The sequence below is a fragment of the Podospora anserina genome, chromosome 1 (assembly GCF_000226545.1).
Source record: "Podospora anserina S mat+ genomic DNA chromosome 1, supercontig 1".
Classification (NCBI taxonomy): domain Eukaryota; kingdom Fungi; phylum Ascomycota; class Sordariomycetes; order Sordariales; family Podosporaceae; genus Podospora; species Podospora anserina.
This window is the reverse complement of record NW_001914859.1, coordinates 127,776-152,872: the sequence shown is the minus strand read 5'-3', so window position 1 is coordinate 152,872 and position 25,097 is coordinate 127,776. Positions and strand designations below refer to the sequence as shown.

Genomic DNA, 25,097 nt, shown 5'->3' with positions numbered 1-25,097 from the left:
TGTTGTGATGGTCTGCCCAGCCTGAATGCAATAGATAGCGGGTACAGATGATGGCCAGCATCTCATGGGAGATTTCTGAAGATAATTTCGTGTCCAAGGACTGATTGATGACAACGGTATTGTTGGGCAAGATCTTGAGATCGGATCCAAATTCTGACCGCAGGTACTCCTTGGCAGATCCCTCGCTCATCTTGTCGGTTTTCGCCTGTAAGAACCGAAGGAGGTCTGCAACTTCCAAGACATGAAGCGGGCGCGTTGTATGTCCTAGAGACTCCATAAGAAGTCTTCGATGCCCACTATGGTTGATCAAATTGGCTCTGGGGTTGTCGTCTTGTAGCCAGTTGAGGAAAGAGGTCTGGAGGTCACCCCGCTCGGCGGTCTTGTCTCCTGGGTTGATGAGGACCATATCGACTTCAATGCCACTGGTATCCATGGTGATGTCTGTCATGTCGTGAGGTGGCCCAAGTCTTCCTTTCTGTTGGTTTGTTGCAGGTGGGAGACCACAGAGACGTATTGATGCTGAGTCCGCCATTCACCCTACGTATCACTGGTAGTGGAGTCGCTGCCTGGATAGCGGTGGATAAGCTGGATAAGCCAATTGATTTGAACGCACGTCGGGCCGTCATGACTGAAAAAAGATTGCAGTCGGAAATATCCAACTTCTGTTTATTCCCTCAAAGTCTTTCGCAGAAAAGCACCAACCAACTTGATCTTGGTGCCATCGAGGAACTGCTCGTCGAACATAGGCTGGCTCTTCCACTTCACATAGCCCATCCTGGCATACCAATCTTCAGTGCTGCTTCCTTTCTTTGGTGCTTGTTGTCCAAATCTGGCCCACACGCCACCCCATTCTTCCGAGTCATCCTCGGTGTATCGTCGGTCCAAAGCAGTCAGGGTTATTGCTTCGCAATGAGGTGAGCCGTAGGGGGGCACTTTTGCCCAAGATTCGAGCGCCTGAACCGCTTTTCGGCCAAGCCCTCCGCGGTGCTCGGGTCGGATGAAGAGTGACGAGATATAAAGGATAGACCTGTCCCGTCGGGCGAGCTCCTCGTTAGGGGGGCTCATCTCGCTGACCAAAGCAATATGTCCTGCGCACCGGTCTGGAAGGGGGAGATGGCCAAGAGACGGCGGGACAATCCAGAACATTGCTCTGGTTCCGGCATCCATGGCTGTTCGCCAAGCCTCGATATCCGATGCCATCTTGTCCCAGCCACAGAGATCTCGTTGATGAAGGAGCTCGTCGAACTCGACAGGGTTGTGCAGGTCTATGATTTGCAATAGGCTGCTCATCTTGGTGTGCGGAGATATCAGTGAACAAAGAGTCGGAAGCCGAAGGGTTGCTGTTACCAGATAGCGCGATTCTCTAGGCGATAGGTGACGGAAACACTGGACTGGACATCTTGCGGGGCCTCCGGCCGGAAAAACAGCGCCACCGAACATCACGACAATCCGACGCCATCTCAAAGACACTGAGAGTGATAACATGGTCAGTTTAATGTTTCAAGCCGATCAGCGCGTCGAAATCTTACACAAATCATTCCGGCGCCTTCGGAAGCGCAACTTTTCAATTCTGCGGTCGCTCCGTCAGGCGTGTCTCCCCGAGACTGGTTGGCTGATTGTGAAGGGCACTCGTGGTGTTTCTTTTTGGAGGTCAAAATGCGCAATACGATGTCTGTGAGGTTGTCTCACCTCGGCGACCTCTTTTCCGACTGGGCCGTTGCGGTTGCCGTCCGAAGAAGCACCAGCTGAAGCTTAAATCCGACCGCGATTTCCGGCTCGGGCCTGTCCGCTGAGTGGACCGTGAATGCAGGGAGCTGCGCCGCCTCTCACGACCTGTCATGAGATGTGAGGTCGCGCAAGAGAAAAGCACGATGACGCCCTGTTTTCTATTCCATTTCATTTGCGCAAAGACGCAGTAGAGAATAGCCAGGTAACGTTTTTGGATTTTTATGCAATTTCCACAAGATAGTTGCTGGACCCCAACTTCCAGCCCGCGATCATGTCCACGGCGAATCCGATGCGATATCCCACTCTTCAATTCTGCAAGAGAACATTCGGCACACTATTATTGTTTCTCGCCGCGACTCCAACATCTGGCGACAGCTCCTTCCTTGCCAATGCTGTCCCCCAGAACTTGAACGACTTTTACCAAGGGCTGAAGGACAGGGTCGCGTCGTGCCAACATAGCTTGGCCGGGGGCTTTTACAGCATTGATGATGGCACAAACAGTACGTTCATGTCCGATGAAGACTGTCATCCTTAGCATCGTGCTGACATCTGCAAAGCCACCTCATACTGCACCAATGACCCCCATCGACCCTCCATCATCTACCTCTCCGGCGGCAATGGAACCCTTTCCAACATGGATGTCGACTGCGACGGCGTGCAAGGTGGTAGTCAAGACGACGGAAGGTGCTCGTTAGGAAGAAGTCCGGACTACCAAGACGCGACGGCTTTCCGAGACCTCATCCAGTCCTTCAAAGTTGGCATATCCGACCTTAACACTTATGTACACCCGTATGTCGTCTTTGGAAATAGCGGTAGCAAACCTGGTTGGCGGACGTTTGACCCAACAGACTACGGCGTGCGACCATTGTCCGTCATGGCTGTTGTGTGCCCAGGCAACAAGCTGGTGTATGGCATCTGGGGCGACACAAACGGAGATGATGGCGACAAGCCCATGGTAGGCGAGGTAAGCATAGCGCTTGCCACCGCCTGTTGGGGAAAGAATTTGACAGGTGACAGCGGCTACGACGGAATGGATGTGCTGTATGTGGCGTTTACGGGCGAAGATGCAGTGCCTGGCAAGGATGGGGCTGATTGGGCTGCCAAAGATTACGATTCCTTCGAAAGGAGTATCCAGCCACTTGGGGAGAAGCTGGTTCAAAGCATGAGAGGCGTTGCGGTGGGGAGGAAGGCCATAAGCTTGTGGGCCGTGGCCGGAGGTGCCCTCGCTGGTGGCTTGTGGCTTGCTTCGTGAGGGGCCCAGTTGGACATTTTGTGCACCCAAGTAGGACGAATCTGGGCTCTCAATTGGTTATCTATCGGTGTATTTTGAATAGCCAGGCATCTCTTCTGTTGAATTTACATGCTGGGACGTTTTCTGGTGCGATCATCAAACTTTCAAGCAAATTGTACGGCGGCTCGTCATTTCTTTCTCAGATTGTGTGCCTCCCAAAGCTTCTTGCTGTTTGAGGCTTATCAAAATTTCAGCCCAGGGCAAAAAGCCCTCGGGCTTCTGCTCCATCTTTTTAAAAACTTCTCTGTTGCATGATCCGTTAACCTGAACCAACCAACCACAACAGTCACCGTTCACCCAACAAGAATCTATTGCGCCTCCGATCTCAAGCAAACATCACCAGTTACAGCAGAGACGATGAAGACTACGACTGCTTCCACTTTGGTCGTTGCCGCCCTGGCCGGCCTCGCTTCTGCCCAGCAGCTACCCAAGTTTGGCCTTCCCAACTGTGCCGTCAGTGACAATTACCTGCTGCGTGCTTCTGTGAACGGTGATGTTGCTAACATACCAAGCAGTCGTGCATCAGCAATATGCTAGCGCTCCACATGCACCTCGGTTGCCAACAGCCCGACGACATCTACTGCCTGTGCTCCAAACCCGATTTCAACTATGGCATCCATGATTGTGCAGTTGAGTCCTGCGAAAACATCGAACAGGCCGAGTGGGTTATCTCTGAGGGCAAAGATATTTGCGGCAGAGGTATGTCTTTTCTAATCTCTAACTAATCTCTAACCCTGGAGAATTGGCTGACCATGTTTCATACAGCCCGCCCCGTTGCTACCACTGCAAGCAAGACTCTCGAGGGCGTCGAGGTCATCTTCACCAGCTCGGGCAGGATCCTCGAGACCAGCACCGCCGTGATCGGCACCGTCGCTCCGACTCCGTCGTCGTCCTCCGGTGCTGTCACGGGCAAGGTCGATCCTGTCACTTCGTCTCTGGCGTCGCTGTCCTCCTTGTTGGAATCGTTAGCTTCCACTTCTGCCTCCATGGAGGGAAAGCAACAGGAGCCAAGTGCCACCGTCACTGAGGTCTCTGGGACTCCTGTGGGCACCGCGACTGGGACTGTCACAAGCTCGTCCCAGAGTGCGGCCGGTGCCGCTATCACTGCTGGCCTGAGCCTGGGTCTTGTTGGCGGACTTGCGGGATTCCTCCTCTAGATGGGGTTAACCAGGGACAGAGCTTCTTTTGTTGGAGAAATAACAGACTGCGGGGGATTACCACCAAGAGCATTTCATGATTCTCTGCTATCCAACATGGAGTTTCGGCGTTTGGGAAGGTTTGTGTTATATCTTTGGTTGGGAAAAGGCCAACATGGTACCGTGGCATTATGTCTTACCACGAGGACTTGAAGATTTAGAAGTCAGATTAGACCAATTCCATACATCTCTCTCGCGTACACTCCGGCCGCTTCGCGCATATGAACCTTGACTTTATGGCCTGGTCAGGCAATTCCCCCAAACCCTCCCGCATTATTTTCCGATTGTAGCTTGATGGATGATTAGGTAGGTACCCTCTAAGCCTACTGGGACTATCCACAGCAGTTCACTAATTAGGACCTACGTAATAGGCGTTTGAGGTCCCTTCCCTATTATCTCGGCGTCAGGGTCAGGATCCAGAAACTTGTGCTGACTCGAGGAAATATAAGGCAAGGTACGTATAGACGGGTTTGTCGAGCAGCTAGGCAAAGAGCAGAATTATCAGCAATCGGGAGCCATCGGTGATACGAAGACTCTACTAAATACAAAGGCACTGGGTACAGGAATTCTTTTTCCATGTCACACTGCTCTTGTAGCACACTCAACGTGGTTGACGACCTTATATGGGCCTCATCTCCTCCGTCACCCCCACTTCGTCAACACACCCAAAGCCTGAGGTTTTCCATTGCCATCCGCCTGCCCACCAACCTTATATGACATCATCCGATAGTCGGCGGCCCCTCCGATCTCAAGAACGACGATCAGCAATATCAACTCAAAATGCGAACAACAGTCATTGCCCATGTTGCGGGGCGGTATCGCTCCCTTGCCATAGCCGAAATCTATCCAGCATCCTCGGCGCATGGATTTTGGCCCAGGTCAAGCTACGAGCCTCTCCAAGAGGCATTCTCTCAAAGTGCCGACAGGAAAGCACTGAGCGGCGAGCTTGTCCTTGCTAGCGTTTACTATCGAGACCGCCCGCCTGGAGACCCAATTGCGGCTGGAACCCATGAAACCGATCCAGCGATTCGCTTCCCCTTCATCGCCCACTGTCTCTATACAGCTATTGTGAATGAGATCGTTTCTGTATTTCCAAGAATCTCCATTCGCCTTTTGATTCCTGATCTGGGAATCAACCAAGGATTCAAACCAAGCGATGGCGGCAGGACCCAAGGCCATCTAATTTTGGATATAACGGATCTGTCAAAGATTACGCATTGCTTCTTTGCAGTACGTCCTGAAAGAGCAGGGTTTATGGATCTGATGGTACCCCTGGGTGTTTACGATTACCGGGAGTCTCGCACAGCTCACGGCAGCTCACCTTGGGGTCAAGTGCAGGACGGCCAGCAGCCCGATGGTGATGCTTTGGATGGTGAGCGGTCTTTTTGAACCTTTGTCTTCGTATTCGGTTCTGTACTAACATGGTTTTGCCTATTCAGATCTGTGGCCAGGGGGCCCTTGGAACAAGAGTGCTACCGCAAACGAGCATGTCGAGAAGAAGCCTGAGCCAGGAACTAGTCCAGCTTCTTTACTGCAGCAAGCCACGAGAGTCCTAGTGAGGGGAATATTGGACGATGATCACTCGGACCATGCCGGCCTTCTTGAAGATATGATGGAAATTTTCATGTCCCAACTTCTCCTCCGAACAACTCTAAACGAAGATTCAACCAAGCATCGTCTCAGACAAAGGCAAGGCGCAGCGAGACAACTGCTTGGGCACGCCTTTGCTGGAATGGATCAAGTTGACTGGCTTCCGTTCGGACCATTGCCGCTGGCTGTTATCGTTCCTCTTCTTCGCCACGAGACCTTTTAAGCAACCGTCGAGCTGGCTGTCTGTATCAACTGGAGTGGCTGTGAGGAGCTGCTTGACGAGTTCGGGTCTATCATCAACTCCATGAAAGATCTGGAGCATTTACATATCTTCGAAGACCCCAATAGGGAATCTGACGGGCCAGTTGGCGAACTTTATGCGTATTTTGCACAGGTCGACAAATACGTACAGACAGACATTTTCCATGCCGGTACCTACTCTCATGCCGTACGACGCCAACCTTGGCTCGGCGACTTGTCCTTCAGCCGACTCCCGAATCTGAAAAGCTTTCCCTTTTTGCAGCTGATCTTGCATGAGTTAACGGACCCCGATGAGGTAGACCACAACGAAGGAAACCAGCCACGGTTTTCCCGTAATCCAGGAAACCAGTCACGGTCTGTCCGGTGTCATCTTTTAGCCGACATGTTCATTCCCCCTGATGTGCTCAGGGCCAGCCTGCGTTACTATTTCGAGACATCTCACACTCCTGAAATGCGAAACGACCAGTTGGCTGAGGAGGTGAAAATGAATCTTGTCTGAGCCAAACACCTACCGTCCCAGGAGACAATATCCAGAAACCCTCGCCCCATGTCTGTGCAGGGTCTGTTCAACCTTCACAGCACCACAAAAGGGCCAGAGCGAGTGGGAAGGGTGCGCAACTTGATACCTGGAGGTCTGTGGACTGTGCTGGTGGGTGCCGTCCGGCAACCCTCCCGGTTGGGGGGCTACCAAGCCTACCAGCGCGACGAACGGAGAAACCAGCAAAGACATGCAATCTGGTATGACATCGCCTTTGTGAGAGCTACCAAGTATCCTATCTTGCTCGATGGAAGTTGTCCACCTCAGGCTATCGATCCAGACAACATCGAGGTTTCGGGATGGGACATGTTTTTGCCCAAAGATGGCCGGCCCATGAGTGAGTGTCACCCTATGAGCAAGACCAAGGCCTGCCAATTGCTCGCAATGGTGATACGAGATGACAAGCAGGTGCCCAGTCAGTCAGCGTCAGGATTAGCTTAGGTCTCAGAATACAGTGGGTGTCGCGGAAAGTTTGGAATTATTCACAGAACACTGTCCTGCTTTGGGACCGTGCTTGTTTCGCGACAGGAACGTGGCATTCCGTGTAGGTGATATGCCCCGTTTCCGCCACCTACCATCTTTCTTGTGTTGGATATGACTGGCCTTTTCAAACCCCGCACTTGGATAAAAAGCCGAGTCAGTCTCTAATTACAGCACCGGATTCATGCCGGTAATCAACCACTCACACTTAAACCATCAGCTTCGTTTAGTCCCACCTGCTTTTTGGATTAAGCCAAGATATCATATCCCCTTTTCCTAATGGCTGACGCTACTTTTGACAAAACCTCCCTCGAAGCCAAGTGCACGGCCTTGTCTGATGCCGCAACCGCCGCCCTTGCCACAATCTCGCTCGCCGGGACAGAACACAGCGAAGACCCAGACAACCAGATAGGAAAGGGCTTGCCGGTGAAGTTATCGCCAGCCAGGGCTTTCGCCGCGAGACTTGCCATTTTCCGGCAGCATGCGACTCAACTCGCAGTCTGCGCCCAAGGAGCCGACGTCGTCTTGCCGGAACTAGGGATTGAGCTGGACAAGGCCGTCGCTGAAGCTCAGCGAGTGTTTGCGGGGTTGAAATCCGATAAAGAGGGAGACGGAAGCGCGATTGAGTTCTTGAGCTCCCTATCGCGGCTGTTTGTGTTTGGCGCGCAACTCTTGACCATGTGAGCTTGGCAATAGCCCATCACGACTATGTAGGAGACGCTAACAGCCATGGTCAGGAATGACAAACAGGAGCAAAAAGTCAAGTTGGAGTCTGAGGACGGGCGAGCAATCTTTGAAGCGGCAAGCGCTGCTTCGAGGGCAGTGATTGATGAACTGAGTCCGAACTGATTTCCTGATCTGGGATACCAGTGCGTGTGGGACAACAACATGCTTATCTGATGCTTCTGCGATATTGATGGGGCTGTGTTTGGTTTTCTAGAACGGACTGTCCGTGGTGTAGAAGAAAGACTGTTCAGCTGGTTGGCGCAGTCGGAGGCAGCCACCACGGCCAAGCCGCTCACAATCTCACGCAGTGGTCAGGGGGTTCTCATTATGTTCTAGAGAGAACTTGGCAGAGTTTAGAACGAAACGCTAAAATCAATGACGTTCCTAACCTCGACCGCCACCAAGATTGTATAAAAACAGAGAGTGGTCAGATCATCCCTTCTTCAGGTCAACAGCGTTGTTCTTGATCCTTCCACTCAACATGAACAAACTCAAATCCTTCTTCCGTCACAAGGAATCTCCCCTCCCACCACCTCCCTCTCTCTCCCAGGAGATCACCCTTCTTCCCGACTCTGAAACATGGCAAGGCAACCTCCCTTGTGTCCACGGTCCCAACGACGGCTGCAACAAACACAACCCGGCCCGCAACCCCATTCTCTTTGACTCGTCCCTCCTCCCCAGCGGCTCAAAGACCAAACCCTCCGGCAATCAACCCCCCATCGACCCCTTCCCTTCCTCCTACGCCTTCCACGAGATTCGGTCCACCCTCAGCAAAGACCCCTCCCTAGGCTGCCTAACCACCCTCCCCCCAATCCACAAATCCCTCCCCCTCTCCATCTCCTTCTACCACCTCTACGAGCTCCTCAGAAAACACCGCACCAAGACCCTCAACCCCTCCGAAGACCTAGGCATCCTCGCCTGCGCAGCCACCACCGGCTCCAACCCTTCCCTATCTTGGGTCCTAACCCCCCTCATCACCGCCCAAAAAACCCTCCACCTCGAGTTCGCCCTCGCCTTCATCCTGCAGACCGACCTAGGCGGCTGGACAGAGGCCACCACCCACGGGCACGCCGTCGTCAAGAACGGCCTCATCGGCTCCGGGTACAGGGACTTTAAACCCTGCTTGCACACCCACATCAAGTTTACGAGCGTCAAAGGGGAAGGGAAGAACCACGTGCGGTACTCGGCTGTGAATTTCACTACCACTGACTCGGAGGGAGCGGAGAAGAAGCACGAGTGGAAGAGTGAGGAGGAGGAAAAGAAAATTGAGGGTTTGTTTTGCGGGAAGTGCTACACCGAGACCGTCATGAGGATCAGACTGATTGGGGACAAGACGCTGGTGAGCGTGCAGGTGTACAAGGACTTGGGCGAGGGGCTGCATCCTGGTGATGGAAAGTGGTTGAGCTTGGTGAGGCCGGGTGTGGCAGTTCAGAGGGACAAGAGTGATTTTATGAGGATACCCAAGGCATTCGAGACTGTCCTGGAAGATGACCAAGACAATTAGAGAGGCAACAATGTAGTCCAGTATTGCTACCTGCTGCCATCGATGCTGTTTACACAGTGTACCCGACCTTGATGCCATGTCCCGATTGCCGAATGCAAATCCCACACCACGCTCTGCAGTGCAGTGAAAATGCTAATGCAAAAATATACATCGCTTTTGCCGCCCATGCTGTATGCTACCATGCCAAGCCTACCGCCCCAGATCCGTCCATCCCCATCAAGTTCCTCTTCTCCCATGAGATTGGAAAATGACTGCTTTGACCCGAACAACTGAAAAAAACCGAGATCTTTAACTCTCTTCACCCGCTCCTTTTTGTTACGGAAAACGCGGCCTTTGACACCAGACCGCTACAAAAGATGACGCCATTCCGTCCAAACACTCCACACGACTGGTGTTTCCTCTCTCGTGTAAATCAACATCCTTTCCTCCCATCAACGGTTCCTTTCCTCCAATTGACAACAAGAGATCGATCTTTTCATCTCATACGATTTAGTTCATGGGTCCAGAATGCCCTGGATTTCCCGGATGACCGTGGAACTGATGAGGTGGTGGAGGGAACGAAAATACCATTTGCCCTGCTTGTCCTGGCATGATAGACGGCGGACCCCAAGGCTGAGGATGTTGCATGGCAGGCGGAGGCTGCAGAGTTCTCGGCTGCACAAGGACCGGTGGACCATGAGGAGCAGGCGGGGGCGGAGGGCCTCCAGGCAAGGCAAGAGGCCCTGAGCCCATCATCATGCCCATCGGTGGTTGATGTGCTGGAATCTGATGCTGGACTGGTGGCAGAGCCTGAACTTGCGGTGGCTGCGGCAGCATTTGGGGCTGCGGTTGGGGTGTGCTCGCTCCCGAGTGATTGGCCGATCCAGGAGCCGAATCTTCACCAGGCCGGCCAGTCGCTTTCTCCGCCTTCTTGTTGGCGAGGGTCGTCCGGCGTTTTTCGACCGCGCCTTGCATCTCTCCCGAAGCCCAGCGTCCTGTGTCATTTGTTAGCATACCGAAAACAACATGTTGTTGAGGGGTAAGAACTCACTTCTCATCGAGTAGCTCATCTTTTCACTTTTGCTCATTTCCGAGTAGCTCTTCTCTGGCGCCTCAGCCTGGAGCTCGGTCAAGGTTGGCAGTTTGCCTTCTGCATTCAACGTGGAGCCGCCCGGCTTGCCGCCACCACGGGAGCCCTTGCCGATTGGCCTGCCCTTGACAAGACCAGTCGTGTTGGTGAGCTTGATCCTCGTGATCGGTTTCTTGATGGCCGGCGGAGCGGCAGGTGGAGGGGGGATTCCGTGTTGGAAAGCAGGAGCCGAATTGAAGGTATGCAAGAACGGCCCCGGTGGCTGTCCAGATGGCTTCGCCGGAGCCAGCACAGGAACTGGTTGCGGCACCGCAGGGCTGCTGTAGATCAAGGTGGGTGCCTTCAAACCTCCGCTTGGGGGGGGCGGGGGCGCAACTTGCTGAGGCGCAATCGGAAACTGGGGAGGCGCTTGCTCGACGGGAGGAGCCGGTGTTGGTTCCGGTGGAGGACGCGAAAGGGGAGTTTGACGAGGCTGGCGTGGTTTCTTGGTAGCCGTCGGCTTTACGTTCGGTTCGGGATTGTTATTCAGTGACTTTTGAGGAACCTTGCGTCTCTGCGGGCGAGCCTCGAGCTCGGGATCATTCTCAAGCACAAAGTTGCGCTTGCGCTTGTCACGTAGAGAATACGTCGACTCGGTCGTCTCAGCAGTGCGATCGGATCGTTCAGAGGATGCGGTCGATGGTCTGGACTCGGGCTGGGCCGAGGCTGCAGATGGGTGGCCGTAGAAGGAAGGCATAATAGTCTCGGGAGCCGACGGCATGGGCGCTGAAGTTGGAGCCTTGCTAAACCGCTTGTTCTTGGCTCCGGGTTTGACGGGTTCTGATGTGCGTGCAGACGAAGGCGCGTCCACAGCTTCGCGCTTGCGAACTTTGGCAGGCTGTGTGCCATTATAGTCTTCGTCGCCCTGACTGCTATCCTGGGGAGGAACCGAAGAGGCTGACTCCTCGTCTGCGATTTGTCTGGCACGGGCTGCGGCTGCTGCAGCGCGTTGCTTGCGTGGAGACTCTGTCACAGACTCTGGGATGGGCGCCGGGTCGGTTGATTCAATGACATCTCCGTTGGTGACAGCTGTCGTCGCTGTTTTGCGTGGGCGCCTTGTGGGAGGGGCGGGGAGAGCTGGGGTGCCTGCGCGGCTGGCTTCCTTGCTCTGGTCGGCAATCTGACGAGGTCTTCTTGTTCGTTTCCCTTCAACAACATTGTCTTCCGCCAATTCGGCAGCCTTCTCGGTTCTCTTGCGCTCTCGGAGCCTTGTTTCCGGCGCCTCCCACCGCTGCTCCTCGGGATTCTGACGGCCAATCAAGGACACATGGTTATTGTGCTTGAAGCCATACGCCTGGGCCATGATGCGATCTTGCTCACGCTGATATTCGAGAACGGGGTCGTCGACATAGGGTTTAGGAGCCCGTGCACCTCGGAGCTCAAAGGGAGGAGGCCCCTTGATCGGCTCATCGTAGTGACGACGCCACGGCAGCGGCTCGTCATCCTTTTGGCGATTTTCCCAGTTGGCAATGGTCTTGTCGTTAGCTTGTCGTCTCTTGGAGTTCTCCTCATCGTCGATTATCCTTTTAAGTTCTTGGTACTCCTGCTGATAAGAGTGAAGGGCCTCGACGGCGGCGGCAGTCGAATTGACCAGAGTTTCCGTATCCAGCTCCTCGGGGTTCTCTAGCAGGGCAGCAAACTCGGCAGGGTCCCGGAGTTTAGGGAAAAGGTACTGACGAGGATAGTCCTTAGTAACCTCGATTGGATCCATTGCGCGCTTGCTCTGCCGATTTGGTATCGGGGCTTCATTTTCATCTGGCTCTTGGTCGTCATCTGCTTCTTGCTGGTCATCCATCCCATCGAACTGAGCATCGAGTTGACCATCATCTTCCGCAGCTGGCGACGGCGCAGCAGTTGGCAACTGTGGCTCCAAAGTTTCGCTATCTGGTAGTGTCTTCCTGGAAGGGCTAACTATAACTCCCGGCGCCGTTTGACGCTGGGGAGTAGACGTGACTTGAGCTCGACACTGGGCCTTGATGGCAGCTTGGTGAAGCCGCGCACATTCATTGTTGAAATCTCGGAAAGTGATTGGAGGGAGGCCTTGTTCCTCGCGCCGCTTTGATTCTATCCGGTGCAACTTGTCAAAGTCCTTTCTCCTGAGCGGCCTGGTCACATCCCAAGTAACCTCTGACATGATGTTATCCATGGGCATGGGAGTCGGTGTCGGAGTCGGCATTGGTGTTGGCGTGGGTGGTGCTTCTTCAGCGTACACCCATTCGGTATATGGGCCGGGCAAGATGACGTCCTCGTCCTCATATGGCTCGAGATTGAGCGCTGAGGCAAAAGGAGTCTCGGCCTCGTAGATGCGCTCCAACCTTGGCAGGCGCGCAGGTCCCACGGGCTTGGGCGCGCGCAAGACTGGCCGACTGGCAACTGTTGCCGTCGACAGTGACTGCGCTTCCGGCGGATCGACTTCGCGAGGTGATCCTGACTCTAGCTGGACAGCGCCGTCAAATTGACCAGGCGCACTTTCCACAGCTGGTGATCCCTGGGGCTTTGGTTTCTGAACTGGCACCAGCTCCTGGGGGATCGGTTCGGGAACTGGCGATTCTGCGGCGGTAAAACTTTGTCTTAAAGCTGTATTGTCGGTTGACGTTGGCGCAATAGACTCGGAAAGCTGGGACAAAGCTACCGAGTTTTCAGTGGCAGGCTGAAGAGATTTTGTGGCGGGAGTTGGAAAGCCGGAAACTGGGTCAAGCTTTTCTGTCTGATGTTGTTGTTGTTGTTGTTGTTCCAAATGGGTCCCGTTTAATTCAATCAAAGAAGGGGCGTTGTGGTGTTGCTCCTCATGGTGTTGCTCTTGACGACTCTGTTCAAGTTGAACGGGGCCTCGTGGTTGGGCAGAATTTGGAGCAGTCTCGGGCACATGGTCCAACGAGAGATCCATCGCCGACTCAATGCCGTTTGAATTCACTTGGCCATTCACCTCAGCGGCAGGTAAATTCAATCCCGTTCCATTCTCTGGTACAATCATCGCCGGCTGATTGATCGCAGCTACAGGGTCTCTCTGCTTCGACGTCTCTGGCTGCTGGTCTTGTCGCCTTGCTGGGTTAGTTCCTTCTGGAGATGAAGGTGCTGAATCCGATTCTCGATATGATGATTGTTCCGATTCCTCATCCGCATCCATTGAAACCCCAACAAGAATCGTGTCCTGCACGGCATCGTTGTCTGATGGCTGATCGATGTAGGCGCTCATTCCGGTGGGCAGTTTCCTGCCGGTATTCCGGCGACGCGATGCGGCGCGAGGGGCAGCAGGAGACTTGTCAGCTCGTCGACGCTTCGTAGTCGACGAGACATCATCGGCCTCATCGTCCGTATCATCTTGTGAATGGGCGCCTTTTCTCTTGCGTGGCCGGGCAACAGTGGGAGCAGCTGCCGTCATTTTCGGGGGCAACTCGGCACCGTTTCTCGCCGCAGCAAGGCCAATCTCATCGTCGAGAACTTGAGCGTAGTCAATACGAGTCCTCTTTCTAAGAGAGTGTCCACCTTTTGAATGTGCCTCGTCTTCACCCTCAAAGCTGGCCGTAGTGGCCGTCTCAAAGGTTTTGGCTCTCTTCCGGCCCATGGGAGCCTCGGGTGCCATTCCATGATTGGTTGGCGACTCAAAGGTGAAGCTCGAGTGGAAAGTGTTGCTTCTACCAGGCTTGTCGGTTTTTGGAGCGAATGCCCGAAAGCTGTGGTGTGCTGACGTGGTTGCTGTAGTTGGCATGCTCATGGGTGAGGAGGCGCGATGTGGTGTTTGATTTACCGGCCTGGATTTGTTCCCGCGTTGGGGAGCTGACTGGGGGACTTTTGGTAAGAGAGAAACATCCGGAGAGACAAATGAAGGGCCTGGCGTATGAAGTGATTCCGGATATGGATGGTGAGATGGTGGTAGACCGGCACGCTGCTTCTTGGTCGCGCGCCCACGACCACCTCCACGACCACGGTCCATTATAGGAGGAACGTGTAATTCAATCCACGTACCGGGACAGCTTGGTTAAGTAGACTTGAGACGGTGAGCTTCCCTGGTGAGACTGACGGTGTAAGCCGGTGTAGAGGGTGTGGTGAGAGTAATGTTGTGTGAGTGAGGCGAAAAAAGTGATGGCACTAGGCGGGCATCCAACGTGTCAGGGTCAAGGTCAGATCCGGTTGGTCGCTTGTAAATAACCCTCTCTTGCACGCCCGCAAATTGCCCCAAGTGAGAGGCAGCAGAACAAAACAAGAGGACAAGGAATGTCGTCAGAAACAAGGCTTGTGACTCTCTTCTCATGAACAGCCCTGGACAAATGTCGGATGAGAGATATCGGCACAAGCTGCCGTCAGATGCTGGTCTTGTTACGCTCCTCCTTGCATGTAGATTTCTTCTCACGTCAATTTTCTGGAGGTTCCCGAATAAGCCCAGGCCCCTGGCACTCCGCGCCGCCCGGCTAGCCCCACTCCCACAGCTGGCAATCACCCGCCGGCTGAGAACCTGTTTGGACTGCAGCACTGCGGCTCAACCAATCAGCTGTTGCATAACACTCGGTGGAGCTAGCCGTTGATTTGATGCCTGGGCTCCCCTGACCTCTGCCATTTTGGCCCGTGACGCAACAACACCACTTTGCATTTCCACTGAAGAAGCTGTGGTGGTTGGCTTGTGCATCGTTGTGTTTGCGTATCTGCCATCGTGAGACCCGACTGTCATCTTTCTGGTCGAGTATTGCAGCCCATACGGATACGATTGCTTAGAACGACTAATCATAGCACTACATACTTCCAACCGATTATTGAGATAACACCCCCGCATTCAATCCCATCCAACCTTCTTTCAGGTTGGGCAGCCCGCCCCCTATAACGACGGGTCTGCTCGCACTTCTCCACTTGCAGCTCGCGGCTCAAACCGTCAGTCCGTCACGGCGTCGCAAACAGTCGGAACACCAACCTCATCACCGCCAAAATGACCACCCACAAAGCAAAGGCTGCCGACGACGATATTGATGACTTGTTCAAGGATATCGGCGCTGATTCGGCCACCACTAAAGCCCCCAAGACAAAGCTGCCTGCAAAGGGCAAGCCAGAACCCGCGACCGATGACTTTGACCCCCTGGCCGAGCTCGAAACCCAACTCGGCGAGGAGAAGGCACCGCGACCTCACACGCCTCGCATCCGCGAAAATGTACAGAAAGCTTCGCCGGCGCTGAAGCGTACATCTACCAACACCCCTCCTCCTCGCGCCGACACTGCTCGCAAGTCAGCCGAGAGTACCGGTTCCTACCATGCCACCCCCAGCGCCACCAGCTCCGACGAGGTGGAGAAGAAGCTCGAGCAACCTCAAGCGACAGCCACCGCATCGAGCGGCGGTGGTGGCTGGTGGGGTGGCTTGCTGTCTACCGCGACGGCAGCGATGAAGACAGCAGAAGCCGCTGTCAAGGAGATTCAGCAGAATGAGGAGGCTCGCAAATGGGCCGATCAAGTTCGTGGAAATGTCGGTGCTCTGCGCGGCCTAGGTATGTGGTGCCATATTTACGGAATGGGATTATGATCTAGACTAACAGTGTGCTTCTGTTCAGGCGATGAGCTCCGTCACCGTGCCCTTCCCTCCCTCACCACAATCCTCCACACCCTTGCGCCGCCGATTTCCTCCCACGAGCGTCTCCTGATCCACATTACTCACGACCTAGTCGGCTATCCGTCACTTGACCCCCTCATCTACGCAGTCTTCAACCGGGTTATGGCTCAGGTAGAAGGAGGAGACCTGCTTGTCATTCAGCGTGGGCAAGAATCTGGTGCCGCATCCAATGCGCAACACTCTACTGCCGGCTGGCGCGACGGTCCATGGTGGAGAGTCACGGATGCTCCTGGGAGAGACTTGGGGATTGTTGGTGGACTGGTGGAAGGCTCCAAGCTGTGCAGGGCCAACGCGGAGGGATACGCCACCGACTACTTCAGCTCCCGTGGTGGGATTGAGGCAGCTCGCCAGAGAGCCTTGGAGCCCGTCTCTGAATCCAACCCTGTGCGCTCGTCGGATATCTTCCTCAGTGTCCAGGCTGTTTCTGTCAAGGGAGACAAGGGTCTGTTTGCGGGCACGGCGGGAGAAGAAAAGGCCAAGCAGGACAGCATGGCCCAGGAGGAGGAACAGAATGATGACCAAGTCGTGTTTGCCATTTACATTTTCGATCCCGTCCACGACATTCGGTATTCGGCTGTTAGCCAAGGGGTCCCGGCAAAATGGATCAAGTGGCTAGACGTTGCGCCTTCAGCGGGTGGGAGCGACGAGGATGAGTTTGAGGAGCAGTTTGGACGAGTGCCGGATGATATCAGGGACATTATCGAGAGCGGCGGGGTTGACCCGAGGGAATGGGTTGCCGAGTGGCTTGAAGAGGCGCTGAGTTTGTCGGTAGGCGTTGTGGCACAACGCTATGTCGCTCGTCGCATGGGTGTAGGAGAGGGAGCTGGCATGATGAAGGGGAAGCAAAAGGTAGAGAGCGTGATGGCCGAGGGTGGAGGGGAGGCTGCCAGAGCTGGTCTCATTTAGTCACTTGATTGTACAGGGGCAGTGTCATGATTTTAAGAAGGGACGGTTGCTCAAGTTTGAATGAGAATAGGTATTCTGGGTTCTTCCTCTGCCAAGACAACAGAATTACCACGACACTGAGCTTGCTTCTCTGGATGAACCTCAGGGAGCTTGCACGCTTGACATGTGATGGTCAGGGATATTGTCCGTGCTAGCCTGTTGTGGGTCCGATTGCCATGTGCGGGCGCTTGCAGCCTCTTATAAGCCCGACCAATGAGGTGCTACGCCTTGTGCCTTGTTGGTGGCTTACACAGTCACGGCTATGTCTTTTTAGAATAAAAACAGGCCTTTTGACTATTCGTCCAAGCCTATTAACTATCTTTTAAGGCTTATTAGCTATTTTCGAGGCCTGATTCAGTCCAGTTGGCATACTTTACCCTACACAATCGTGATTTGTAAAGTGTTGCCCTGGACCTGAAACGCATCCACGATATCAGCCGGCCATTCAGGACAAGCCATTGAACTTGTGTCTTGGCCAGATTGAACAAGTCTGACCATCTCCTGGATGCCCATTCCTCCTGTCGCCCAGCGCGCCTTTTCCAGCTCTTGAAAGTATTTCCAGACAGTCTGAGCCTCCGGTGAAATTACATTGCTGATTTGCTGCTCACCGGGGCCCGAACTGTCACGCTTCCCGCTTCGCCTCAGGTCAGCCAGGTCCTTGGCGCTCATTTCAGCCCGGAGCCGCAGCACATCATCTTCTTGGAGAGTTTCCACTACAACAACTCTGCTTTCGTCCCATGGTACATCTTGGTCCTCCCGTGATTGTAGCTGCTGAAACTTGACGAAAGGAGGGCGCAAGTATCCCCATGATAACACAAACTTGGATATGTCGGCGGATGGCACGGTGATGGTAAGGATCTCGACTTCGTGCTGGTCGTCCTCGAGTCTCCTCATTTCCTTGGTAACCACGCCATCGTATCTTGAGTCAAGGTGGCTCAGGTATTCCGAAAAGAAAGTGAACGGCTGCGATGGCCAGGAGGCCAGCTTCATCAAGGCCAAGAAACTCCACAGCTGACCCTGTGGTGTGACTACGCCTGGAAACAATTCCTCTAAACATCCAAACTTGGCGACAGCATCATCCACAGCTCGCTTCAATCCTCTCTGAAGATTAGAGGAAGAAAGATAATGAATAGCGATACTGCGTGCCCTGTTTGGTTGCCTGTTTGGGACCGTCTTACGTCCGGCAACGAAGACCTCGACAAACAACACCTGGCTACAAAAGCCGACTAACCGAAACCGTTTCCCCTCTTGGCCTTTTATGGGACGCAGGATCAAGAACCCTGGCGTTTCTTCTTTTGTATAACCCCCGTGCAGCCAGTAGATGTGGTCGAATGGTTCAACTACTTTATCAAGGGCACTGCTCCGGTTTGAGAGAAGATACATCTCCATCTCGTTAGACCGCACCACAAAGGCCTTCCATCCGGGTTCCCTCTCAGTACGTGACCTGAAATGGTTCTTCTTGGTAAAAGGAACCTCAACAGGCACATCTGTACATGTCGCCAAATGCGTCGCTTTAAGGGTCAAGGCTGCTGTGTCTACATCGATGGTAGCTTCGGCCGTCCAAAGGGTTGATTCATTATCTTCTTCCGGCTGATAGATTGCATGACGGCCTGAATAAGACTTATCAAAGTGGCGCTTCAGGGCCTCGTAGAATTCCTGGAGAACACGTTTTGGTTCCTGGGATGTCCATGACACTCGTGCTGCTCCCCCTGTTCGAGCTCGGTAGGGCACCCAAGATGGATAATTGTCGGGTCGTTCTCTCTGCTGAGTGGGAGCTATGTAGAAGTTTTCGAAGGAACCAAGTCGGAACAGCGAGTGTGCGGCAACTCCTATCTGCGCGTGCAACCGGGAAATTCCGTAATCTGGCGTTAAATTGTTGTTAGGAACTAGACCCAGGAGGCTAAACAGCTCGTCACGCATGTCTGAAGCAGTCGACGAAGATGTCAGCAGTGTCCAGTCCAGGAGACCATGACGTAAGTAGCCTCCCTGGGATAAGTATTGGAACCACGGCGCAGGCGTACTGTCCCAGAGCTGTCTTGGGCGTCTGCCCTCGCCAGCCTGCCCGGTGATAGCATTGATGCTCAGTGAGTCAAAATCTATCTCCATATCGCGAACTGGAATCGATACTTGGCGTGACAGGAGAAGTTCTTGAATTACCCAGATGCGACTAAAGTACCGACACTGAAGCAACTGCCCCAAGTTTACTTTGCCGCCCGTACCGATGAGCTCAGTCTCCCCTCCTCGCGACAAGGTGACTGCCTCTCTTGCTGAGAGTCGGACTGGGTGGGCATGTGTGGTGATAGGAGTGATCTCAGGGCCCAAATAAACAACCGTTCGTCGACTGTTTTTGTAAATCGATCTCATCTTCGCCACCTGTGTTGCTCTCTCCAGCGAGTCCAGCTGATTGATACAGATGGCGTCAACCCAGACCAAGCGATAGCCTCGCCGAGGTCGGAGGAATCTCAGCATTTCCCAGCAATTTTTGGTCTGCAGCAACACCTCCCAGTAAGGCCCAACAAAGACTGGCTTGCAAAGGGTTCCGTCTTCATCTTCTCCGCCCCATGTATACGACACAGTCTCGTATTCCGGATAGCGCTCATCGCCATACGTCTCGAGCGTCAAGTGAATAGGTGTATTCACATCGTCTGTGCTTGGAAGGCAAATGAGTCGGAACTCATCCGGACCCAATGCCTTCTCATACGCGGCCCTAAGTTGGATGTTACTGAACAAGCCGTCTGAGGAGTTGCTGTTCTCTGCTTCATTTTGGTCCACTGGTTCTTCCCTTGTGATATGCTGCCCAGTCCTTCTATAGGGTATGCCCGGCGGCCATGAAAGGTTGTATGCGCCGTACGGCTCATCTGGCGGAATCAAAGGTGCTGTGGGATTCTGATGACCAGGGTCGGCAACAAGCTTGTCAATGTCTGGTGCTTGGTTGCATATCATGCAGTAGATGTGTGTTCCACCAGTCACCACCACATCAGGTGACATGCAAGTCTCTAGATGCCATCGACTCATTGTGTATGCTGATACCGACAGGGAATGGCCTTGGTTCTGGTCTTGAAGTGCGGGGAAAGAAAAAGATGCATGCTTCACCAGTCGTTGGGTGGGGGAGGGAGGGGCTACTGCAGTCGTTGGTTCGCTACGACTAGCACGTGAGGCCCTCATCAATGACCTGCAGCAAAGTTGAAACACAAAACGTCCATTGTCAATCAAGTCGGAAAATGCCCATGAGGTCGCCTCGTCTCCCAGTTCCAACAGGAAATGGGCCTGGGCCATTGTCCAATATCAGGCATCATCAGGGGACAGCTTCGTCTTGGAACAATGATCCTCCGGCATTCGGTGGTGCCAACTTGCAGACGTGATGCAAGCAGCTGGTGCCCAAACCAGATCCGAATTGGACAACGGCGTCATTTTCGTGGAGGTCGAGTCGCTCCACGAGGGTCCACGATGTCTCCACACGAGTACATCGGACATTTGGAGCCTGACGGACCCAATGGCACACTTGGGCGTTGCTCCCATTGGTCTTTTCCCCATAGCGTCGTTGCAACGTCTCATTGGCCCACCGGTTAACTGCAAGTGTCTCTTGGCCCTTCGAGCCCATCATGATAAGACTCACAAAAGTCGAAACAAATGTCGACCTGCAACTTTCCGTCTGCTCTTGTCTGACATGAACTCTCAGGAAGAACACCGCCCAAAACCCAAAATGAGACTGCTCAATGTCACCACCCGCGAGGTGGAGGAGTTCTTTGAGCCCAGCATTCCTCCCTATGCCATATTTTCACACACTTGGGGTCCCGAGGAGGTGACCTTTCAGGATTTGGAGTCCCTTTCCGCATTTCGAAAACCCAGACCAGCTACACCGCCACCATCTTCGTTACCATCTCTACTCGGCTCAAGCCATGGCTACATCACCGCCGCCCGACCAGAGCTGCCGCTGGAAAAGACCGAAGTCATGAAGCTCATGATGCTGGCCAACATGCTCACGGCTCTCCGTGGGCATCGTGATGCAAGCCGGTTCCAGCGCCAGTCTGCTTACTTTTCGCCCCTACCACCATCGCCCGAAATCGACGACGACCTCCAAAGTCACAGATCCTTCTCATCTTCCACAACCATGACGCCATCATCGTCACCGTCGTTAGCATTGCCGCCTCCTTCTCCTCCAATGAAACCACCACAACCGCAGGTCCACCCAGTCGAACAAAAGGCGGGATACGCCAAACTCAGCTATGCATGCACCCAGGCCTCCAAAGACGGCCACTCGTACATCTGGCTCGACACTGTCTGCATCGACAGGAGAAGCAGCAGCGAGCTTTCCGAGGCGATCAACTCCATGTTTGGCTGGTACCAAAAAGCGGCTGTCTGCTACGCCTATCTTGACGACGTTCACTTTGACAGCTACACCTCTGGGTACCGAACATGGAAGGATGACTTTTCTGCCTCGAGATGGTTCACGCGGGGCTGGACGCTTCAAGAGCTTGTTGCGCCAAAAAAGCTTGTATTTTACGCCCACGGCTGGCGATTGCTCGGGACCAAGTCTAGTTTGGTCAAGACGGTGGAGAAGATTACAGGAATTGAGGAGGTGGTCTTGTTGGAGCCGAAGCTGGTTCACAACTCTAGCATTGCGCAGCGAATGGCGTGGGCTGCGGGCAGAGAAACGACCAGAGCGGAGGATGTGGCGTATTGTCTGCTTGGATTGTTTGGGGTCAACCTGCCAATAATCTATGGCGAGGGATATGACAAGGCCTTTCTGAGGCTACAGGAAGAGATCATCCGCCGGACGGACGATCAGTCAATATTTGCCTGGGGCGCCCTAGGAAAAGAGGACAAGTCTTCAAAACGAACGGGGACGACACCCGAGTTGGATGAATTGGATTTCGAGGCCCTCTCGGGCACCATGCCGGTGCTGGCGAGATCACCTGCCGACTTTAAGGGGATGGAAAAGGTTGTTGTATCGCCACCTTCAACAGAACCTGTCTCCGACTACGCCATGACCAACAAGGGACTGCACGTCAAATTCAACCTCGTCAGCGCAAGCAACTCGGCAACACAGACTCAGCAACTCTATTTCGGCGTGCTCAACTGCCACTCCGAGGACGACCCTTCAAGGCGACTGGCGGTCTTGCTCTCGCAGACGGCGACGTCCAATGTGATGGTGCGGACTCGCTCGAGAATGCCAACCATGGTCTCGGTGTCGGACTTGGAAAAGGCTGACCGGCGTGATATTTACATCCCCAACACAGCGGCAAATCGGCCACAGGCGGCAAAGGCGATAGAGGAGATTTTGGTGCTCAAGTATCCCGACCTCGTCGCGCCAGGGTATGAAGTTATCGATGTCCAGAGCAAGGGCCATGCGCAATACAACAAGGAGTTTGGGACGTTGCGGGTCGGCGCTCTGGAGTCGAGGGTGCTTTATCAGCTGGCGGTGGTGACATTCTGGAACAAGCATCTCAAGTGCGGATTCGTTCTCAGGGTCATTGTGGACGGCGGAACGAAAAGGGCCTGGGTGGATCAGGTTCAACCTCAGGCCATTCCACAGCCCGGCGAGGTAGCCGAGGATGGGCAAGACATGGTCAAGACTGCCAAAGACATCTGGGTAGACCCTGGGCGTGTCGAGGTCATCGCCACTGGCGGGAGGAGGAGCGTCCTGGTTGACGTGACAAATCCAGAGAAGTACGGGGAGGCAGAGGGTCAGGAAGGGAAGGGCTTCATGTTGAAGCCGACAGCAGAGATCAAGGCCTTTGAGACCGTGACGTTTGTGGAGAAATGGGAGAGGGATTACATGCGGACTGTCAATGCCAAGATGGTCAGGAAGAACAAGGGTGTGCTGGAGCTTAGCATGAGCAGTTTGCTTTGGCAAGCCGCACAGACGAGTGATCAAGCGGAATAGGCGGACGGGTGTAGCGATTTCTTGCTTTCTTTTTGGGGGGGGTTTTCACAGGGTCCAACAGCACAGGATTCGGCGCATGGTCGGGGTAGCGGGCATTGGGAACGGATAAAAAGGTTGGCATCGTGGACTGAGCATACTGCTGGCATATTTCTTTTGTTTGCATATATAGCGTTGTCAATCTATGAACATTTACGGCCACAATTTGCTTCTTTCCGTTGGTGATAGGAACAGCGTTTGCCACGGGTTTGTACCTGTCTCTGGCTTTCCCATGATAAAATTGAATTTTTAGCCATGCCATTCTCGCCTGGATCATGGAGACGATTGGCTTGTCATTATGAATATGGATAGGTATGTAGATATCATTAGGAACATATACCGCGTCAACCCCACCCCTCAGACTCCTCAAACCCTGAGTTCGATGGTCATCTTACCTGTGCATGCGGCTCTACCTCCCTCCCATCAGACCAAACACCATAGTTCCTCACCATCCGAATCGCCCCTTCGCTCTGTCTATCCCCCTCCTCGCCCGAACTGTGGCAACTCCTCCCAGCAGAAACAACCGAGCCATGAAAGCTTGGTCTACCCAAGTTTTCATGTTCCCGTCTCTGCTGCTGCACCCACTCCTCAGCCTTGGTTCTCCTACTCCCCGACGTATCCGGCCTGCCAGCAGTAACAGGTGTAGCAGGCGGCATAACGACCCCAACAGACGTCTCGATCACCCCCTTGTCAATCCCGTATTGTCCATATCTCCTCCTTTCATAACCTCCCTCGGCATCCGAGATATGCCCGTTGAACTCCTGAGTCGAGCTTGACGAGCCACCGATGTGTATCCTCGGCTTCATCTTGATGGCGGGCATCGAAGACGAAGATGATGGCGAGGTGGAGGTGGAAAAGTACGAGGGGAGTATGTATGACAGGGGAAGCCGGCAGACGGGAAGACAGGCGCAGATGATGGCGAGGTTTTGCTCGATCATGGTCCAGATGGAGGAGTCGATGTCGACTTTGTGACAATAGTCAGCTCATGGTTTCGGTCAGATACAAATTAGAGATACGTACAGGTGATGTCTGGGCTGGTTGACGAAAAATTGAGCGTTGTCATCCGTAGAATCGAGGTTATTGTCGTGAATAGACCAAGCGCGAAAACACCCATCAATGCCAGCTTTTGGCTTGTCGGCAGATGAGAGGTGTAGATCGAATGCATGGGCAGCCCGAGGATGACCAGGTCGGTCGTGATCGAGAACGCGGCGTTGGCGTACCAATTTGCCGTGATGCTGATGCAGGTGCCGGCGATGGACTTATCCCAAGCTCTCGGAATCGGGTTGCATTGCCCTATCGAAGAGGCAGTTGTTCCGACCATGTAGAGAAGAATGACGGCTAGAAGAACAAGGCATGTTTTGCGAAACCATTGTTTGGGGAAGATACGGAGGTAGAGGAGGAGAATTGAGGCTTTGGTGAGGTTGATGGTGAGCTTGTAAAATGCTTGAGCGACGTAGAACAGCTGAAGGAGGTTAGCTAAGTTGGTTAACGAGGTCATACAAGAACAGAAAAGACCCATACTTTTAGTGTCATCAGCCTGTTGGGCTTGGTAAGGTTGGCAATGTGCTGACCAAAGCCGTGGGCACATGATGCTACCATCAATGCCGATACGACAGTTGCAAATATCTCTAACAGTTAGCTTGCTAGTTGAAATCAGGGGTGGCGTCTAGCGTACCGTTGAAACAACAATAGTCCAGTCATCCAGGCCTAGTCCAGACCATCCTCTCAGCTTGATGCGCGCCCAAAGGCGAACGCCGACAAAGATTGGCGCTAGGACGAAGAAGACGATGCAAGGGGCCTCGATTTGGTATGCCCTGTTTTCACCAGGCAAGTTCCCGGAGGCCATGGTGACCTCAGAACCGTCTTCAGGAAACAAACCAGAACACACGAACTGACACCCAACAGTGGTCTGGATGTGACCTAATTATATTAACAGAGAACCACCCGTGATCATGGTGGTGTCCTACCAAGACATCGCCCGTCTTTGCCCAACAGAGCCCAGATACCTACATTCTTGGAAGGGAGGAACCTGGACACCAAGACACGGGTGCCGCCTTGGGATGGGCATGGAATTTCCCGTCTTGTTCAGTTCACCCTCTGGAAATCTGGAGCCTGCCGTGCTCACACCGAGATCTTCCCAGTGGCCAGAGGCTTCTGTGGCGCTAAAGGATTTTGGCAGGTCCCTCGAGGCAAGCAGACAACGCCGATCATGGCGCC

At 53.8% G+C, this 25,097-nt stretch overlaps 8 protein-coding genes across 8 annotated transcripts; 4 read left to right on the top strand and 4 right to left on the bottom strand.

The window, feature by feature from the left end:
• Positions 1–666: 666 nt before the first annotated feature.
• On the bottom strand, positions 667–1,440 carry PODANS_1_520 (uncharacterized protein; the record flags this gene model as incomplete). Its single annotated transcript, XM_001912186.1, has 1 exon — positions 667–1,440. One exon carries the CDS (start codon positions 1,438–1,440, stop codon positions 667–669), a length of 774 nt encoding a protein of 257 aa, XP_001912221.1.
• A 559-nt stretch (positions 1,441–1,999) lies between these two features.
• Positions 2,000–2,980, top strand: PODANS_1_530 (uncharacterized protein; the record flags this gene model as incomplete). Its single annotated transcript, XM_001912185.1, has 2 exons — positions 2,000–2,228; positions 2,286–2,980. The coding sequence occupies 2 exons, from the start codon at positions 2,000–2,002 to the stop codon at positions 2,978–2,980; spliced, it is 924 nt and encodes a 307-aa protein (XP_001912220.1).
• A 5,311-nt stretch (positions 2,981–8,291) lies between these two features.
• On the top strand, positions 8,292–9,314 carry PODANS_1_540 (uncharacterized protein; the record flags this gene model as incomplete). The annotated part of the gene is made up of 1 exon (XM_001912184.1): positions 8,292–9,314. The coding sequence occupies one exon, from the start codon at positions 8,292–8,294 to the stop codon at positions 9,312–9,314; it is 1,023 nt and encodes a 340-aa protein (XP_001912219.1).
• Positions 9,315–9,803: 489 nt separating this feature from the next.
• On the bottom strand, positions 9,804–14,356 carry PODANS_1_550 (uncharacterized protein; the record flags this gene model as incomplete). Its single annotated transcript, XM_001912183.1, has 2 exons — positions 9,804–10,339; positions 10,372–14,356. 2 exons carry the CDS (start codon positions 14,354–14,356, stop codon positions 9,804–9,806), a joined length of 4,521 nt encoding a protein of 1,506 aa, XP_001912218.1.
• A 984-nt stretch (positions 14,357–15,340) lies between these two features.
• Positions 15,341–16,918, top strand: PODANS_1_560 (uncharacterized protein; the record flags this gene model as incomplete). The annotated part of the gene is made up of 2 exons (XM_001912182.1): positions 15,341–15,890; positions 15,954–16,918. The coding sequence occupies 2 exons, from the start codon at positions 15,341–15,343 to the stop codon at positions 16,916–16,918; spliced, it is 1,515 nt and encodes a 504-aa protein (XP_001912217.1).
• A 417-nt stretch (positions 16,919–17,335) lies between these two features.
• PODANS_1_570 (uncharacterized protein) lies at positions 17,336–20,233 on the bottom strand (the record flags this gene model as incomplete). The annotated part of the gene is made up of 1 exon (XM_001912181.1): positions 17,336–20,233. One exon carries the CDS (start codon positions 20,231–20,233, stop codon positions 17,336–17,338), a length of 2,898 nt encoding a protein of 965 aa, XP_001912216.1.
• Positions 20,234–20,318: 85 nt separating this feature from the next.
• PODANS_1_580 (uncharacterized protein) lies at positions 20,319–22,844 on the top strand (the record flags this gene model as incomplete). The annotated part of the gene is made up of 1 exon (XM_001912180.1): positions 20,319–22,844. One exon carries the CDS (start codon positions 20,319–20,321, stop codon positions 22,842–22,844), a length of 2,526 nt encoding a protein of 841 aa, XP_001912215.1.
• A 422-nt stretch (positions 22,845–23,266) lies between these two features.
• Positions 23,267–24,468, bottom strand: PODANS_1_590 (uncharacterized protein; the record flags this gene model as incomplete). The annotated part of the gene is made up of 2 exons (XM_001912179.1): positions 23,267–23,844; positions 23,901–24,468. 2 exons carry the CDS (start codon positions 24,466–24,468, stop codon positions 23,267–23,269), a joined length of 1,146 nt encoding a protein of 381 aa, XP_001912214.1.
• Between the last annotated feature and the right edge of the window lie 629 nt (positions 24,469–25,097).